Genomic DNA, 18,590 nt, shown 5'->3' on the forward strand with positions numbered 1-18,590 from the left:
GGGCGCGGCGCCGGAGCACGACTGTGCCAGCGTTGCCGGCTGGCCCCTCACCGACAGCGCCCGGCTGCAGCACTTCCTGTGCTTCGGCTCCGAGGGCGGCGCTTACCACGTCAAGGAGCAGAAGCTGGGCTTTGAAAACGCCGAAGCTTTGCTAAGGCTGATTGAAGAGGGCAGAGGCTGCGAAGTTGTTGAAGAAATAAAAGCATTTAGTCAAGAGGGCAGAGCAGCAAGACAGGAGCCCCTGCTCTTTGCCCTCGCAGTTTGCTCGCAGTGTTCTGATGCCAAAACAAAACAAGCGGCGTTTAAAGCTGTCCCCGAGGTGTGTTGCATACCAACCCATCTCTTTACTTTCATCCAGTTTAAAAAAGATCTGAAGGAGGGCATGAAATGTGGCATGTGGGGCCGTGCTCTGAGGAAAGCTGTTGCAGATTGGTACAATGGAAAGAATGGCATGGCTCTTGCTTTAGCAGTTACAAAATATAAGCAAAGAAGTGGTTGGTCTCATAAAGATCTTCTGAGGTTGTCCCACCTAAAACCTGCCAGTGAAGGTAATAAATTTTTATTTACCTGAAAATACTGTGTTTTAAACCTTTTATATTTACTGTGGAAGTATTTTGGAAACCCAAATACCATTGTAGGTGAATTCTTAGTGAGGATATCCTGTAAATTGCATCTTAAAAATGTGGGTGTTCATATCAGAAATAGACCTGTTTATCTTCAAGGTAAACAGAATTTGTTCCTTCTTTTCTTCCATATGCCAAGAGAAGATAAAATAACCCAATTCCCTCATTTTGTTCCTATTTGCTTACAAATTATGAAATAACACTTTTTCATTATGTGGGAAGATCTGTTGGCTTCAAATCTTAGAATAATAGAATGGTTTGGGTTGGGAGGGACCATGAACATGATCCATTTCCAACCCCCCTACCATGGGCAGGGACACCTTCCACTAGACCAGGCTGCTCAGAGTTCCATCCAGCCTGGCCTTGAACACTTCCAGGGATGGGGTATCCACAGCTTCTCTGGGCAATGTAGGAAATACATAAAGCTCCTTAATTCTAAGGAATATGTGATGTAATATATTACATCACAGTAATTAAAAGTACTGCTCTAAATTGTGTGTGGCTGACCTTTTCAACAGGTGTTTGGCAGGTCTGAGAATGAAACCTGCAAATTCATTTGCATGCTAGAATGATAAATGCCAGTGTACAGATGGTAATCCTGCTTGAGAAATGGTTTTCTTTTTCATCAGGAATTGCTATAGTCACTAAATATATTACCAAGGGATGGAAAGATGTCCAAGAAGCTTATAAAGAGAAAGCAGTTTCTGCTGAGACTGAAAAGCTCTTGAAGTATCTGGAGGCTGTGGAAAAAGTAAAACGCACAAAAGATGAACTGGAAGTCATTCACTTGATAGAGGAATATGGTCTAGTTAGAGAGCATCTCCTGACAAACCATCTGAAATCTAAAGAGGTAGGTAAACTTCCTTACCTTTGAATTCTCCATAGAGTGATGCTGTTCAGAGTCTTGAGTCTAGATTTCTTTAAAATGTAGCCCTTATGCTATTTTTCAAGTTGTTTACCCAAATAGTTAAATAATTAAGATCTTAATATAATTTGTACATTTATTTAAAAATACATTTATTCAATGTATAGATGCCAGGTCTTGCAGTTTGAGAATCTCATCTTTCTTCTCTTTCTTTCATCATAGGTTTGGAAGGCATTGCTCAAGGAGATGCCTGTTTCTGTATTGTTGAGAAATTTAGGAAAGCTGACAGCAAATTCAGTGCTTGAGCCACGAGGTTCAGAAGTGGCAATAGTATGTGAAAAACTGAGAAATGAGAAACTGCTAAAAAAGGTAAGAACTTCTTTTTAATCAGTGCCAGCCTTTGTGGAGTTTCATTTTTAATTTTTAGTTTATTCTTTTTAAAAACTGCAGTTTTAATGCCTGCAACATTATTTTAAAACTTCTGTTTATAATTTTTCATTTAATTCCTCACCTGCTTTCTGAAACTTTCTGATAAATTAAGTGTATTGGCAGCTATTGGATCTTTTCTTAAATGACAGCTGTGGCCAGCTTTGCTTGTTGGGTTCATCAATTCTTCTGAGTCTTGTAATTTTTAAGTGAGTTAAGAAAATAGCATAGCAGCTGAGGGGAAAAACAAGATGGGCAAGGAGACTTTCCTCTTTTCTGATTGCTTTATTGTCCATCAGAATGCTAGGAAAGTAAGAGGGAAAAGAGAATTCCCCAGAGAGAGAATAAAAATTTCAGGGATTTAGTCAAAAGTAGAGAGGACAAGTGTCTTGACGAGCAGTTTTGTGAGTTGGGAAGATGAAAATCAGGGCACTTAAATTCTTCAGCACCAGAGCTGAATTGAGCACAACAACAGAAGTCCTTTTTTCCCCATCCTACTGCAATTCCCTTTCTCTGGTTTCTTCCTTAATCATACTGGAGGCATGGAGAAGGGAGAGCAAAGATCATGGTGCAATACCTTGATGGAAGATAGACAACAGGCATTCAGATTTTCTGAGTTTTGTTGCTGGCAGTGGTTAAGGACTGCAAACTCCCCTTTAAGATAAAGATAACAAAATGTTGATAAAGTTATGTAAGTTAAGTTCATATATGGAAAGAAAAAAAAATTGTTTGGAGTGTTCTGTAGAATGAGAAAAATGAATGCTATGTTCCAAAAATAATTTCTTGTCCAGTGTTACTGTATCTGGTATAAAACTAGTTTTAAGTTGGTTCTTTTCCGTGCTCAGCTCCTTTCTCTTCAGTTGGGCAGGGACTTTCTCTTACTGGAAGCCTGTGATGGAAAACAGCACTGGACAATCATAGAGCTGCAAAATTTTACCAGAATTCTGGTGATGGCATCACATTTGGTGTTAACTGGAGGATTCTTGAGAGGGAATGAGGTCCATTGTCAGTAACCCACAAGTATCAGTTAATCCAACAGCTGTGTAAAGACTGCATGAACTCTTCAGATTTAACAAATTTAAAGTAACCATATACTAAACCAGAGATTTTTTTGTAGTAGGAACTTACTTTCACATTTAGTTTGTTACTTTTTTTTTTAAGGAGGTTAAATTTTCATATCCATATTTTTGATTTCTACCTGTAGGGTAGAATACATCCATTCCATATTTTGGTTGCATTAGAAACTTATAAAGCTGGACATGGAAGCAGAGGGAAGCTTTGGTGGCGTCCTGATGAAGACATTTTAGGAGCTTTGGATGCCTCATTTTACAAAGCTTTCAAGGTAATAATAGTTCTCCTATTTGTTAAGCTTTTTAAGAGTTCGGTGTTTTCTGAAAACTTACCAAGAACGGTTCCTGTGTTGGGTAACAATTCTGAAACTTTGGCAACAGCACTGTCCTGACATTACCCAGAAAGAGTAAAAAATGCCCACTTCAGGACTGAAAGCAGCAGAAGAAATTAATATATAAATGATGTGTACCTGTTACATTTTTGTCTTTTATTCTTTCAGACAGTTGAACCAACAGGAAAACGCTTTGTAATTGCAGTTGATGTCAGTGCATCAATGACACAAAAGGTTTTGGGCAGTGTGCTCAATGCCAGCACAGTTGCAGCAGTAATGTGTATGGTGAGGCTTTCAATTTCTTATTTATAACTGTTTTCAGCTTGCATTGCTTTTTTGATACAAAAGTGCTCTGCAGCTGGTTAGGCATCAAGGGGAAACTTAGATATAACAGTTTTTGGGCACAGTGACCTTGTGTCTCATTGCTGAAAGCTACTGGCAACCACATTTGGAAAGATTAGTTTGAAGAAGTTGGTTTCTGTTGTAAATCAAAGTGGTCAGGGCAGCTTTTTCACTTACCTTAGTCATAATAAAATGGCTTACTGTACGTAAAAAGTGCATACACACATTTTAATTTTTTCAGAAGCATTCACAGAATAATACAGGCTAGATGAAGAAATAATTGGGATAATTCTTGTGTCTGTTGGAGTTATCGATGTGGCCTTTATTCACAATCACTTTCCCCTCAGTTTAGTATTCTAAAACTTCTTGGGTTGTATTCTTGTATTGCAGAGGAGTTGAGCTTTTGTTGGTATTTAGAAATGCTCAAGGTTTATGTCAGAGAGGAAGAAAGAAAAATAGAAGTATCTTTAGTTACAGTAATTAGAGCAGTCGTTCAGCTCTTTTTGCAGTGTTTATTTGCAGTAATATTACAGAATTTTTAAAGTGTAGAGTGCACCATTAGTGTTTATGAGGAGCCATGGTGACTTAAATACGAAAGCATTTGTCATGCTGTGTGTTTGGTAGGGAATGGCTCAGTTTAGACATTAAAAATTCGGAGGAATATAACTGAATTATTTTTGTCTCTCTCTTTCTCAGGTTGTAGCACGGACTGAGAAGGATTCCCACATTGTTGCCTTTTCACATGAAATGGTCCCTTGTCCAGTGACAGCTGACATGAGCTTACCTCAAGTTTTAGTGAAAATGTATGAAGTATGTAAAAAAAAAAAAGTCTCAGCAGTTACACTGTATTATCTTTGTAATCAATTCTACTACCTTGTTTAATCTGTATCTCTCTAGTAAAGTTTGGATTTTTTTTTCTTTGGTGCAGTTGATTTAGAGAAAGCCCAGCAAATGTCATTATTTCATTTGCTGGATATTAAACATTGCAATTTAGAATGGCAGTGCTAGGTCACATGAGTTAGCTTGAAAAGAATATTTAAAAAACTCAAACAAAAAAAAAACCCTGGACAAACTAAGATAAAATGACCAAGTTTAACAAAAAAAGTCTTCATGTAGTGACACATGGTAGAACGTGAAGCTTACATCAAAAGTAATTTTTCCATGGTTTGTTAATTTCTGTATTAATGTGTTCCATGTATATTTATTTTTGTATCTTTAAGATTCCAGTGGGTACCACTGACTGTTCCCTTCCAATGATATGGGCTCAAAAAACTCAGACAGCTGCTGATGTCTTCATTGTATTTACTGATAACGAGACCTTTGCTGGGAATACTCCTCCTGCAATGGCCCTTAGAGAGTACAGAGAGGTAAACATGCTTCTGACTGTTTATGATTAGTAAATACTGTACAAAATAAGTACCAGCTCTAAAAATCTTTTAGAGATTGGACTTTTTGTGGCCTTCTTCAGTAAATAATTATATATTGTTTAAAACTGCTCAATTCTGTCGTTAGGCAGAATTAGTACACATATTGCACTAATTGTGCATATTTAAAACCACAGAATTGCTGAAAGGATTTGTAATTAGCCTCCCCTGCTCGGTGTGCTGCAATGTCCATGAAACTTTGTTACTCAGGGACTGTATGAATTTCTGCGTCCTATATATAATTGATGGAATACGTTTTTATAGTTTTTACAGACTGAAGTTTGACTCTCAGAGCTAAATTTAACTTTGATGTTTGCAGTAGATACCAAAAAGTTTCAATGAAGTAATGAAGACAAGTGTCACTAGGATGATGTGACAGTATCTTGTGAGGAAAGCCCATTGTCTTTTAAAGGGACTGCTCCAAGCTGTACAGCTGCATACTTTTAAATAGAACAAAGAAAAATACCTTCTCCAAGCACATTGCTATTGGAAACTCTTAGTTATTCAGCAAACAATCCTTTATGCTTTAAAGAAACTATTTTTTAAACTACCAAAAATGCATTTGTCAGGCATTGGTGTATGGACTTTTATCTTTACATAGTTTCCACCCAGTTGAAATGAATACCAAAAGTCTTTAATTTGGTTTCCTTAGCTGAGGTTAGCTGCCATCCCAGTGTTGACAGGCATCCTGCATTTCTGTTCTGGCATTCCTCGTTTCTGTCAGTACAGCTCTTCAGACAGCGGCTTATGCAAGCGAGATTTGGCCCTCTGGCCTGTTTAAGTTACTGCATATGTGCACATGTTTCACTCTATATGTATTTTCTGATATTTTTTGCTGTCCTTCCTCTAGAAAATGGGTATTCCTGCTAAGCTGATTGTTTGTGGAATGACCTCCCATGGTTTTACGATGGCGGACCCGGATGACAGAGGCATGTTGGATATCTGCGGCTTTGATACAGGAGCTTTGGATGTCATTCAAAACTTCACTTTGGATTTGATTTAAGTTTTTTAGGCATCTGCTCTTCCCAGTGGGTCCATTGCTGGCAACAGACTTCACCCTGGCAACTCCCAGCCAAATATACTTTATTAGCATATGGCATATTGTATACATATCAGAATGTTACGGGAGGTGGTGGCACGTCAAGCATCTCTGACTAGAGCTTCTCACTAAGGTGTTTGTAAGGTTGAACAGAACTTCAGTCCCATGCAAATCTAACAGATTCAGAGAAACTCAGCGCTTGTATCTCTAGTGTCAAACTAACTGTCAGTAGCCAGTGATCCCCCTGCCATTGGAGGTGGCAGCCACACGTCACCACTGTCACCTTGGCGCCGTGCAGAAACACCCTGCGCATTTGGACACTCCTGGTGATGGCTGGCAGTGCAGTCACATCGCCCTTCAGAGTCCTGCAGCACAGCTGGCAGCCCAGCTCCATGCCCTTCACTCTTCAGCCACCCTCCTTGTCTCCACCATGCTCATTTTCCCAAGGCAGTTGGTTTTTTCCTATACACGCACTCAAAACTCTTGTTGGACTTAATTCCCTGACTGGCCTGGGCTCTGCGTGAGCTGGAGCTCCACAGAGCATCATCCCTTGTGTGATATCCACAGTGACTGTGCTCTGAGTCCTGCGGGCCAGCAACAGCCAGTCTGGATCTGTCCCAGGGAGCAAACAGGACCCCCTGTTACGATGGGATGATGGCAGGAGCACAGTGTACTTTACAAACCCTTGGTCCCCAAGCTTCACCCAAGTCTTCCTGGCAAGCCTGCCCTGCACCACATGGATCACCCCATCCCTGTTGTCCTCAAGTTCCACAGCATCTCCTGCCTTGAAGAGAAGGGTGGCTTTGCCTGGGCTCAAGGAAGACACCACTACAGCAAACATTTCATGTCACCATGCTGGACCCTGCTCTTGCTCTCCACCAGTGCTGGAGTCAGCCCAGACACCAGCTTGGCCACATCCAGCTGTTCAGCAGTGTACATGAAGAGAGCCATGATGTTGTCCAACTCCTCGTGAACTTTGGAGTTCTTGTGCTGCAGGTACCCCTGCTTCAGCAGCAGGCCCAGCACCTGCTAAGGACATGCTGCCTTCATCAGCCACAGGAGCTGGTGTTGGACTGCAGGATGGCCACTTCTTGTCCCCCAGGACTTCAGCAGCAGCAGAGAGACCGGTGGTGCCAGGAAGCAGATGGATCACCTCCAGAGCCCTGAGCACCACCTTGAAGTCATTGAGGAGGCTGTAGAGGAAGCTGAGGAGCCCCAGAGGCCAGACTTGGGCCTTACAGGTTGAGAGAATGCCTGGCAAACAATCATGAAAGGATGTTACAAATGCAGGAACAGGCTGTCCCCGTGTGCTGAAAGATGAGCCAGTGGGGAAGAAGACTGGCTTGATTGAATGGGGAGATGTCACTGGAACTCAGGGAAAAAAGACCTTTGGAAGAAGGGGCAGGCTGCTCTTGAGGACTACAAGGATGTTGCTAGGTTACGCAGGAAGCTTAGAAAAGTGAAACCCCAGCTAGAAATTAATTTGGCCACTGCCGTAGTAAATAACAAAACGTATTTTTACAAATCCATCATCAACAAAAGGAGGGCCAAGGAGAGAATCTTCATCCTTTATTGCATGTGAGGGGAAGCATTGCCACAAAGGATGAGAAAAAGGCTGAGTACTTGAAGCCGTCTTTGTCTCAGTCTTTAATAGTCAGACCAGTTGTCCTTGGGAAGAGAGAGACAAGGAGCAAAATGAAGTCCCTGTAATTCAGGAGGAAACAGTGATCTACTGCTCCACTTAAATACTCACAGGACTGTAGGGCCAGATGGAATCCACCCAAGCCACTCTCCACCACTTATCATCAATCCTGGCTAACCAGGGAGGTCTCAAGATGAGTGGAGGTTGGCCAGTGTGACACCCATTGAGCAGAAGGGCCGGAAGGAGGATCCAGAAAACCACAGGCCTGTTAGCCTGACCTTGGTGCCAGGGAAGGTTATGGAACAGATGATCTTGATCACACAGCACATGCAGGACAGTCAGGGATCAGGCCCAGCCAGCATGGGTTTATGAAAGGCAGGTTCTGCCTGAGCAACCTGATCTTCTGTGAATGGTGACCTCCCTAGTGGATGAGGGAAAGGCTGTGGATGTGGTCTACATCATGGATTTCAGCAAGTCCTTGGACACTTGCTCACAGCATTCCCCTGAAGAAGCTAGGAGCCCGTGGCTTGGACAGGTGCACTGTTTGCTGGCTAAAAGCCTGGCTGGATGGCTGGGCCCAGAGTGTGGCACTGAGTCACATCCTGCTGCTGGCCGGTCATAAGTGGTGCTCCCTGGCGCTCACTGTTGGGGCCAGTCCTGTTCAGTATCTTTATGGCTGATCTGGACAAGGGGATCGAGGGCACCCTCAGTCAGTTTGCAGGTGACACCAGGTTGAGCCAGAGAGTTGATCTGCTGGAGGGCAGGACGGCTCTGCAGAGGGATCTGGACAGGCTGGATCCATGAGCCAAGGCCAAGTGTATGAGGCTCAACAAGGCCAAGTGCTGGGTCCTTCCTTTGGGTCACAACCACCCCATGCAGTGCTCCAGGCTGGGGCAGAGAGGCTGGGAAGCTGCCCAGTGGAAAAGGACCTGGAGGTGCTGGTCAAGAGTGGGCAAGCAAGAGCCAGCTGTGCCCAGGTGGGCAAGAAGGCCAAGGGCATCCTGGCCTGGATCAGGAATAGTATGGCAGCAGGACCAGGGCAGGGATTGTTCCTCCTGTACTGGGCACTGGTGAGGCTGAACCTCAAATCCTTTTTGCAGCCAAGCATTGGAACAGGCTGCCCAGGGTAGTGGTGGAATCATCATCCCTGGAAGTGTTCCAAAACCGCGTTGATGTGGTGCTTAGGGACATGGCTCAGCGGTGGACCTGGCAGTGTTGGGTTGATGGTTGGACTTGATCTTAAAAGCTCTTTTCCAACCATCATGATTTTGTGATTCTTTGTTACCTTTTTGTGAAGGGAAAACAAGAAAAGCAGATGAGGAATCTCTTTTTTTATTTTTCCTTGTTGCACACAATTTAAAATAACAGAAGTTTGCTAAAAGTGGTTACAGGGTTACATAGTATATAATTTAATTTCATTTATAGTAGATTATAAATATGGAGAGATTTTTAATTTCCCCCGTTGCTGTGGAATGCTTATTTGCAAGTATAAATTCATGAGTTACTTCTAAAATGGGGCTGGAAACAAATGGGCTTAGTATGTTTAATAATGGCAATTTAACAGCAACTTCATTGAGAGGGAATTTTCTTTGGGCTTTTTTAAATCTTTGTATTTTAAGTGTTACTAATGTTCAGTGGTTTCCGTGGTTACAGTTAAAAGCTACAAAAGTTGTTTTTTCTGGTGTGTGTTGAGACCATGTGACTGTGATACAGTGTAAAAGTTACCCAGGGACATTTTATACTGATAAAACTGAAAGTGCAAGAGCTCATGCTAATCTTTTTCTCTCTGGATTATCATCTGGATTTTCAGGAGGAAATACCTCTTTAGATAAATTGAGGGGCAGTTTCTGCACAATACAGTTTCAAAAGCACTAGTTTAGAATTCAAATGCTTTACAGGAAGTTCTAAAAACTGTTTTTAGTAGAAAAAAGCCTTGGAAATGACTGGGATGTCACATTCAGTCCTTGTCACAACTTCAAGAAGCATCAGCACACTTTCAGTGAGCAAGACCAACAAGTGCATGTGTCTTGGCCTGCTCACCGAAGCTGAGTGGGAACAACCAGAAACAAAAAGCTATTTTTTTTTTCCTTTTTTCAGAAGAATGTATTCCGTGACTCAGAAACAATCTTCCTAACAGGAGAGTATTTCATTTTTAAAAATCTTTTTGTAGATTAGTGTTACTTCTGATTTCATAAATTAATTCAAGCTAACATATTTCAAAACTACCTCCAGTTTATAGTGACCAATTCTTAAAAACTTTTATGAACTGTACAGTTGCCTCCTTCATGTTCACAAAATCTTGTTTAGGAAGTGATTGAAACTGGATTCTTCATTCTTTATTTTTAGTCTGATAGTAAGAGTGTGACAAGGAGAAAGACAGTGAGTATTCTACCACTTTGGAACAGAAATTGATAGCAATTTGTGTGTACATGTATTTAATTCTGTGTTTTATATATGTGTGTATAGGGGGGAAGTTAAAAGATCTCTTTAGTAGATCATTCTTAAAACATTAGAAAGGTTTTTTAGTGATGCTTTTACAACTTTCTCTAAAACAGATGTATGTCAGCCTCTTTTATGCTAAAGCTGGCTGTTTTAAACAGTGAATTTGATGTTAATTTGAAAATAATTATGATTTATAAAAATGCCACGTTTACCCATAGTGGTGAATGACATGTAAGACCATATTTTTCTGCCTAAAACCCGAGCTTTTAAATGTAAAATGGAAGTTCCTACTATACTTTTGGTACTTGTAACACTTTTCATTATGCCTCATTCCTATCGATTATAAATTCAAAGCTTGCATTCTGTAGCAGGGATATCTCTTTTGGTGCTAAAATAGGATGTTACATGTTACTGAAGGTATTCTGCTACTTACGCTCTCCCTTAATGCATGATCAATGCAGTGAGGGAAGCCTTTCCTGACATTAAAGCAGGGTTTAAAAAACTGCTGGGTAGAGTGTTGCCTTTCAGCCAACATGAATGTATCACTCCTGAATTAATCACTGCTCTGACAGAATGCTTGGAGGACACAGGACTGCCACCAGCTCCTCAGGTGACTTCTAGAGCAAACCAAGTGTTCCTACAAAGGCTGAGACGTAGCACTTTTGAGTTTGGAAAAAGAAAATCAGCCATTTCTCTTGAAAAATTGCGCATCATTTTTAGGGTCTAAGCAAAACACCATGAATATGGGGAGTAAACTCATTTGCTCAATACATGTTAATAATTATTTCAAGTAAATGCACTGATGTTTGGGGGTTGGGTTTGGTAGTAATGTGTTTTAAATGACACAATAGTCAAACATCTGATTAGGTGTTTCCTTCTTAAGCTAGAGATGTTGAAAATAACTGATAGATGAGCATCTTTTGCAAGTACTTTTTCTTATTTGGAGTAGTATTTGTGAAGTAATAGGAAATATTTTGGACTAAATATAAAATGAAAACTTAAAACAGGTGTTTCAAGTAACTTTCAAGTAAACGTATTGCAAATAAAAATTAGAGTAGTTACTAACAGATCGAATGAATGGTTATAGTGGTGTTGCATCGTTGGAAGCAGTCCAGTTTAAAATGCAATTCCTTGAACTAGAGTGTGGAAGTGAAGATGAACTTTTCAGTAGGACTAATAGAATTTGTAGCTCCCTGTATCTGTTGACACTGGATAGCTGTGACCAGTGATAAAAGGTGGTCATCCCTGCTGGGGTACAGAATGTGCTCCTAAACATTTATAGTATCTCTGGGCTAAAGACCTTGTTAGAAATAGGATGTTCTCAGTGGTTCGTGCGATGTAAAAGCAGCACTGATGAGACCATGTTGTCATCTGCTCCTCCTTCAAGATTTGCGCAGAGAGGGGAAACTGAAGTAAATGCTGACAGCTGAAATTTTATAGTATGTGGACCTTTCTGGGGGTTTCTTTCTGGTTTTGTCATTCTCTTCCAGTAAGGGGCATAGAAGAATGATGCTGCATATTCCTTGTCCATAGACTGGATCGTTTTTATCTGCCCATACACTGAATTTTAGGGGACAGCATGACTCATTTGCCATAACATGCATTTGTCCTGTTTCTAGTCTTTAGATATTAAACTGATAATTTCCAAAACACTACCTAGACATGTAAAGAGGCAATAATTACTGTAATGCTTCAAAAATAATAAAAAACGTGAGCTAAGATAAAGTTGCTAAGATTAAGCTTTAGTTCAGTGTACAATAAACTACCTACCCTTTCACCAAAAAGGAGACTTTCAAATTAATAGTGGTCTTTGCATTGGAGGAACACTGACTGGAAAAGCAGAAAAGGGGCTATAATTGTGCACTGCAGTTTATCAGTAAACATTGAGCAGGGAGAAGTTTAAAGCTAGTTAGTTTTATTCAAAATACTGAATAAAAATAAGTCTAAATGCAGAGTGCAACTGTAGACCAGGCAAATGCAGGTTTCCTGATACCTAACAGAGTTAACTGGTTTCAGTTTGACTGCCATTTCACTGTGACCCACTTGACAGTTCTGGAGCATTAGACTTTTCTGTCTAAGGCCCTAATGTTCAGGCACTTTAGCTTTAAGAAAGAAGAAAAGCATGTCGTGGCTGGAAGCACAGAAGAGGTGAAACATTCTTCTGTAAGGAATGACCATCAAAGGTCAGGTTTCTTCATGGAGGAGACACAATCGACAATGTGGAGAGGGCAGGAGGCTCTCGAGTTTTTAAAAATAATGCAGTGAGCACATCAGCATTGTGTAATAAATTCAGTAATGACAATAATAATTTTGCCAAGAAATAGAATTTCATGTCAGGAATTTTAGACCTGGAGCAAGGAGTAGGAGAGTTCGAGGTGCTTGTAGAATTCAGTCCTCCGTGTTTCAAAAAAGAGAAATCTAAAGGTAGGTGTAGCTCTGAGGTCAGCAGGGCCAGTCTAAATGCCCACTGTGTGAGGGCTGCTAATAACTGGCACAAAAATACCTTGCTGCTTAAAACCACTGTTAAACAATAAATCTTAAGGGGGTTTATGTTCTTTTACATTGCTGTTGATAACTGGTGCCCATAAATGGGTATGGCTTTAAAAGGCTATTCAACAAAGTACATATTCTTGGCTTAAAAATACACCAGCAGTTTGGGAACTGTGTTTTAATAATGGCTCTGTCTGTAGAAACACTATGAAATATTTGTCTGCATTGCAAATGCTGCTTAACCCTGTCCCAAGCTCACAGCCACCATAACAGAAGCTTTAGTTTTGGTTCCATTTCTTTTTTGTTTCTTCTTCTTTTGCTTTACCCTTTTCTCTGTTAGTGTTGGGGATTTTTCTCCTTTTCCATCTTGTCACCTCAGGCCTATACTTGAATCTTTTTTCACAAGCTCTCATCCATTCCTTTTTTTTTTTGTTTGTTTTTTTGCCTCTGTTCTTCTGCCTTCTTGCTATCACTGAGTGTGCTCACTTAGCTCCCTGCATCAGGACTGATGGTATGGTATTTATCTTAACTTTTTAAAAAATGAACATTTTTTTTCTTTTCTTTAATTATATAAATCTCATACCAAAAATCTAATTTTCTGTATCTGTCAGATTTTTGGCAAAGCACTGTGTAAAAATCAGTGACAAAAGTATACTATATTTATTTACAAAAATCCAACATCTGCCCGTGAATGGCTTTATTTGAAAAAAGTAGCCTCTTAAAACTGGCTTTTCAAACTGGCTTTTCAAGTGTAAAGTTTATTTCTAGAATTAGTTCAGTGATTTGAAACTTTTCATTCTGTTAAACAGTATCAAACTGCTGTCATGCAAAATTAGGAAAACATTTAATATTCTGGATAAACAGCTTCTTTGCAGTATTGACTAGAGAAAGCCTTCAAAGAATAGGCTGTAGAAGTAAAGAATCATTTGTCTTGCTTCTGCTTTTAATCCTTTTCTTTAGTTTCTCTGAAGTTCCACCAGTTTCTAGGTTTGTTTTGCTGTCTGCAGTGGTTTGCAGTGCACAGATATGCTGTAAGCAGCTATTCCCATTACTTTCTTGCTGGAATGGTAGAGATTTCATCTTCCCATGACACAGCAGAGTGTACAAATGGCTGAGCAAGAGTTCTGGGGGAAAGGTAAAACACTGTCCAGGACAGTGTTTTATGGATGTGCTGCTCTGAGGGAAATCACAAAAGATGAGCTAATTTCAGCAGAAGGAATGGTGTCTTTAAATATGTGTGCTTACATATCTGGATTTATGATTTTGATACTGTAAAGTGTGGTTTCTTTAGGTATTTCTGCATTCTGAATTTAAGTTTAAATATATATATATTTGCATATGTATGTGGTATGTTGAGAACTTTAAAAAATGCTTCATTAACAAGTAAGTATAAATAGCTGTTTTCCTAATGTTACCAGCTTAAGAGTTAAGCACAAGTAGTTACAAATGTCTTTTCATTCTCCTGTGAAAGTGCAGTTCTACTCTTTAAAAATAATTCTGTATTTAAAAAGCAACACATGGGCACATTCACAGCTCTGTGTGCTTCATTAAATAACTCAGTGTTTGTTTCCAGCTTCTTGTGCTTCTTAGAAGCATGGGATTTAAGCTGGATGAGCAGGTATCCAGATCTTTTAGTGGATACATGTTAATATTCAGATCCCACGGCAAGCGTAATTTAAGATAAACAGTTTTGTCCTGGAGACAATGCTGGGGGGGAAAAAAAAAAGGAAATCTTTCATTACTGTTATTGAGTTTCTTAATTTTGGGGGCTTTTTTTGCTAGAGTAGAACCACACTTGAACTGCCATATCATGTTTAATTAACTTAAACATAATATGGCTTTGTGCCATCCAGTAACAAAGGCACTGTCTTGCTGCTACTTTCTATGGAATTATACACAATTAATGAAAAACTGTTTGGATGGGGAGCCTTAATACTGTTAAAAAGAAGCATAATTAACCCTTTGGGTGCCTTAAGCTAAATCTTATTTAATGAAGGGGCACTCACTTGGATCTGCAGGCACACAGCTTGTTTCAACAGCTGCAAGAGAATTTGCCTTAAGTGACAGTGCCCTGGGATTTCCAGAACTTGGAACTCAAAGGGTTATTTTAGACTACTGGTTAAAAAAACAAGCCCCTAAACAAAATGAAAAGGTCTCTGAAAAATTCCTTTGCATACTATTGTTGTTATTTTTATGTGATGGGTTTATCAGCTTTGGGGACAAAATTATTATTAAGCTTCTGAAAATAACATCACTGGCTGAAGAATTCTACGCAGAGAAAAAGAATACTTGGTATTCTTATGACTGTATGTGCAAAATAAATTGCTTTATTAAGTGTAAATTCAGAGAGAGGTGCACATTTGTGTGTTTACCTTGATGACTGTGTCCTAGCACCATACAGTAAGCTGCAATAATTAAAATGAAACAAGGTCAGTGTGTTTAATTAGCTGATTACACATTAAAGATGCACAATGCAGGCAACTGTATACTAAAGACTTTCTACAAATGATGCAGTTTAAACTTAGTACAAACCTGCATCACGAAAGTGAAGCTGTCAAGTTTAAATGATACTCTTGTAGTCCTTGTAGTTAGCTGGAATTAAAGATTGATGCTTTCTTCCCTTGAGGGGGAAAAAGGAGTTTAGGTACATGGAGTGCTGAAAGCAATGGAAGTAACAGGAGTCTTAATTCACAAAATGTGAATAAAAAATTGATTGACTAATGTTTTTATTCTAATGTGTGCACCTTTAGTTGTGTAATGGTCCCTTTAACTGAAGAATGGGATATAATTTTCTACTTGCATATGAACTTCTTTGAAATAACCAAGAGTCTTGGCATTGCCTGGTCTGGCTTTGGATGTACATTGTACTGAAACTATGGAATTTTAGTAATTTCTTTTAGACATTTAACTGAAAGTTAAAATGGCTAGTAAACTGCATTCTGACTGTAGAATTTAAGTACTAAATAAACTCTATGCATATTAGACCCACTTCCCTTGGTCTTATGTTTGATGCTCTTGTTGGATTGGTTGTAGTGTAGTCTGTAGCTGCAGCTGAGTGCCCAAGCTGCCTGGCCCCTGGAAGGACATTCCCGAGTGACAGTACAGACTGGGACCTCACAGTGCAGAGTAAAGATGAAAGCTATCGCTCTCTAAAGCTGCCAGAATCTTTATTCCCTTTTCTGTTCCATTGGACACACGATTTGGGAGCTGGGTGACCCGGTGCTGGAATACAAGAGAGGCAGACATGCACACACCAATATCACTACAAAATGGGTTTGCTTCACACTTCCTTCATCTCAGTTTGACAGAGAAGAATTTTATTTAAAGAAACCATTAAATTAAACTGACAATTTATTGAGACAAAGCTAGAAAGCAAAGCCCACAGGATTCTTTTTGCGGAGTCTGGACTTCCTGGAGCAGGATGGAATCACCATGAAATGACATCACTGTCTCACTAGGAGCCCCAAGAGTTACATAATGGTTGCTAATGACCATCTGGGTTGTGGGAAAGCTGAGGCAAGGACACCAAGTAATTTGCCAAGTCCATAAAGTCTGTCAGAGAGTGATCTGTGATTCAGAAAGCCATGGCTTGAGGTTGTCGAGTGCATGTGTCTGTGATCTTCTGAATTCATCTGAAATTCTGTTCATACAAAGGAAGATGAAGATGAGATGGTTGCTCAGTAATTTGCTTTCATTTGGCACTGATGAACTAAAGGAAGCAGTTTGCCTTCCTCATGAAGCTTTTGAGCATCTGTTGCACCTCCAACACAAGTCCCATTGATAAACACTCTTGGGACCTATCAAGAAAACAAAAGTTGCATTAGTTACTTCTTGGAAAAAAGGTAAACATTCAAGCAAGCCCATGTGGACTCCAGTACACACAATTACTGTGTTCTTCTAGATGTGTGTATAATATTAGTGTACAACCCACACTTCTCCATAGTATTTACAGACATGGGAAACTTTGTGTGCCCCTCCACAGTGGGATGAAGTCCCTGTGTAGGTGATTGTAATAAATTCCAATAATTGGGTCAAGTGAGACTATATAAAATAAAATACAAGTGTTAAACACAATGGTTTAAATACACAAATGAAAAATGGCTTTGATACTTCAGTTATTTCAGTGGCAGTATGGAAAAGATAACTGAGGGATAGCCAGAGGGGCTCTAGAAGAAGAGACAGAACCCTCCTGCAGCATCTAATTAAGGAGCTTGTATCCTAAATTTAATTATCACAAAAAAATTAAGGACTTGCTATGGATCTAACCCAAGAGGGATGTGTGTAGCCCAAGTTGTTACTTCTTATGTGTAAGAGAATGAATATACTCACTGTTCTGCCACCAGTCATCTGTTCCAGAATGTCTTGGAACTGCCTTCCATTTGTATTCACGTCCAGTTCCACAGCTGTGTAATTCACATTCAAACCCTCAAACAGGTTTTTTGCCATTTTGCAGTATGGGCATGTTGTTTTAGAGAAAATCACCACACAGTTGTGTGAAATAATGTCCTGTGTGCTCAAAAGAAAGTTAAAAGTCAGCGAGCTTCAAGCCAGTGCACCTTGAACACTATTAACAGTCATGAAAACTAACACACAAGTTAAAATCCCGCTGTTAGGGTAACAAACACAGGAAAACCTCTGCTAGCACCTCTGAAGGCAGGTTTGACCTGCACCTGGCGCCACACTGAGCACAAGGATGGTGGAGTGTGTGGTACAACTCTGCTCTGCAGTCTGCCCAACCTGCTGCATCTCCCTGGATTGTTTAGGACAGTTTTCCCTGTCTGTAAGGTACTTGGGATGTTCCAGTGATGAGCACAGTGACCAAAAGCAGTGGGTTGAAGACATACCCTTATCACTGTACTGTAAACTCAAGGGGATTTCAGGCTATCATTTAGTATCAATACATTTATAAAAAAACCAATTTACTTGCTATCAGTAATTTTACAAGGTTCTATTCCCAATGTCAACAGCAGCACCGAATTTGAGTAGAGGTCTGAAAAAACATAAGAGTGGGTGCAGCCTAGGAGGATCAGGTTCCAGGGCTGTGGATAAACAAAACTGCCAGCATGACTTGATAACCATAATAAACATAGTACCAGGTTCAACAGGCAGAACTATTTACAATATTTCTTTGTATAAATAAGAAAATGTTTGGAGTAACTGGCTTTTATAAATGCTGAAAATCAGTAAAAGCCACATAAATAATGTTAACCTGTATTTGATTCACAGCAGCATCATTAGACAATCCCACAGAAGCGGGCTGGCTGTTCCCCATTCTAGAACTAAAAAGAAACGACAGTCAGGTACTCGAGCTTTCAGCGAAACGCCACATTGCCCTGTTTCGTTTCGATATTTAACTGACTTCTCCATGCCAGTTCACTTGAGCCGCAGCACCCGCAGCCACCCAGGCTCTCAGGTGCCCGCAGGAAGGGGAGCAGCGGGACGGGGTGGCTGCGGGACAGCGCGGCGGTGCCGTGACTCGGGAAGCGCCTGCTCTCATCCTGATCCCGAACCCCGCCGCTCTCCCGCTCCCTGCTCCGGACCCAGGCCTTGTCCCGGTCCCTGTCCCGATCCCGGTCCCCATCCCTCTCCTTGTCCCCGTCCCGGTCCCGGTCCCTGTCCCGATCCTCATCCCAGTCCCGGTCCCGATCCCTATCTCTATCCGTATCCCGATCCTTATCCCATTGCGAGTCTCATTGCCAGTGCCGATCCCTATGCCGGTCCGGCGCCGGTCCCTGTACCAGACCATGTCCTTATCCCGGTCCCGATCCCTATCTCCATCCGTGTCCCGATCCTTATCGCGATCCCAGTCCCGCCCCGGCGCCCCCGGCCCGCACTCACCCCCCCCCCCAGGCCGCGGCCGCGCGGCGCAGCGCCCCCTGCATGGCCATGGCGCCA

General features: G+C 40.8%; 2 protein-coding genes across 4 annotated transcripts in view; one reads left to right on the forward strand and one right to left on the reverse strand.

The window, feature by feature from the left end:
- The window catches only part of TROVE2 (TROVE domain family member 2), a 19,770-nt gene extending 4,087 nt beyond the window's left edge, over positions 1-15,683 (forward strand). Inside the window, exons 3-10 of the mRNA XM_017729697.1 lie at positions 39-548; positions 1,253-1,473; positions 1,711-1,857; positions 3,119-3,256; positions 3,485-3,601; positions 4,355-4,468; positions 4,879-5,025; positions 5,933-15,683. Of these exons, the coding sequence (XP_017585186.1) occupies positions 39-548; positions 1,253-1,473; positions 1,711-1,857; positions 3,119-3,256; positions 3,485-3,601; positions 4,355-4,468; positions 4,879-5,025; positions 5,933-6,085 (1,547 nt within the window). The 3' untranslated portion in view covers positions 6,086-15,683. The remainder of the gene's footprint in view (positions 1-38; positions 549-1,252; positions 1,474-1,710; positions 1,858-3,118; positions 3,257-3,484; positions 3,602-4,354; positions 4,469-4,878; positions 5,026-5,932) is intronic.
- A 162-nt stretch (positions 15,684-15,845) lies between these two features.
- Positions 15,846-18,584, reverse strand: GLRX2 (glutaredoxin 2). 3 transcript variants are annotated; one of them, XM_008630204.2, is made up of 4 exons: positions 18,534-18,584; positions 17,905-17,974; positions 17,025-17,201; positions 15,846-16,492 (listed from the first exon to the last, which is right to left on the reverse strand). In XM_008630204.2, exons 1-4 carry the CDS (start codon positions 18,581-18,583, stop codon positions 16,373-16,375), a joined length of 417 nt encoding a protein of 138 aa, XP_008628426.2. In that variant the 5' UTR covers position 18,584; the 3' UTR covers positions 15,846-16,372. The 3 variants fall into 3 exon arrangements, with proteins under 3 accessions (XP_008628426.2, XP_008628424.1, XP_017585187.1); XM_008630202.2 differs by lacking the exon at positions 18,534-18,584 and adding an exon at positions 18,434-18,517; XM_017729698.1 differs by lacking the exon at positions 18,534-18,584 and adding an exon at positions 18,439-18,488.
- Between the last annotated feature and the right edge of the window lie 6 nt (positions 18,585-18,590).

Source organism: Corvus brachyrhynchos, unplaced genomic scaffold, assembly GCF_000691975.1.
Source record: "Corvus brachyrhynchos isolate BGI_N302 unplaced genomic scaffold, ASM69197v1 scaffold101, whole genome shotgun sequence".
Taxonomy (NCBI): domain Eukaryota; kingdom Metazoa; phylum Chordata; class Aves; order Passeriformes; family Corvidae; genus Corvus; species Corvus brachyrhynchos.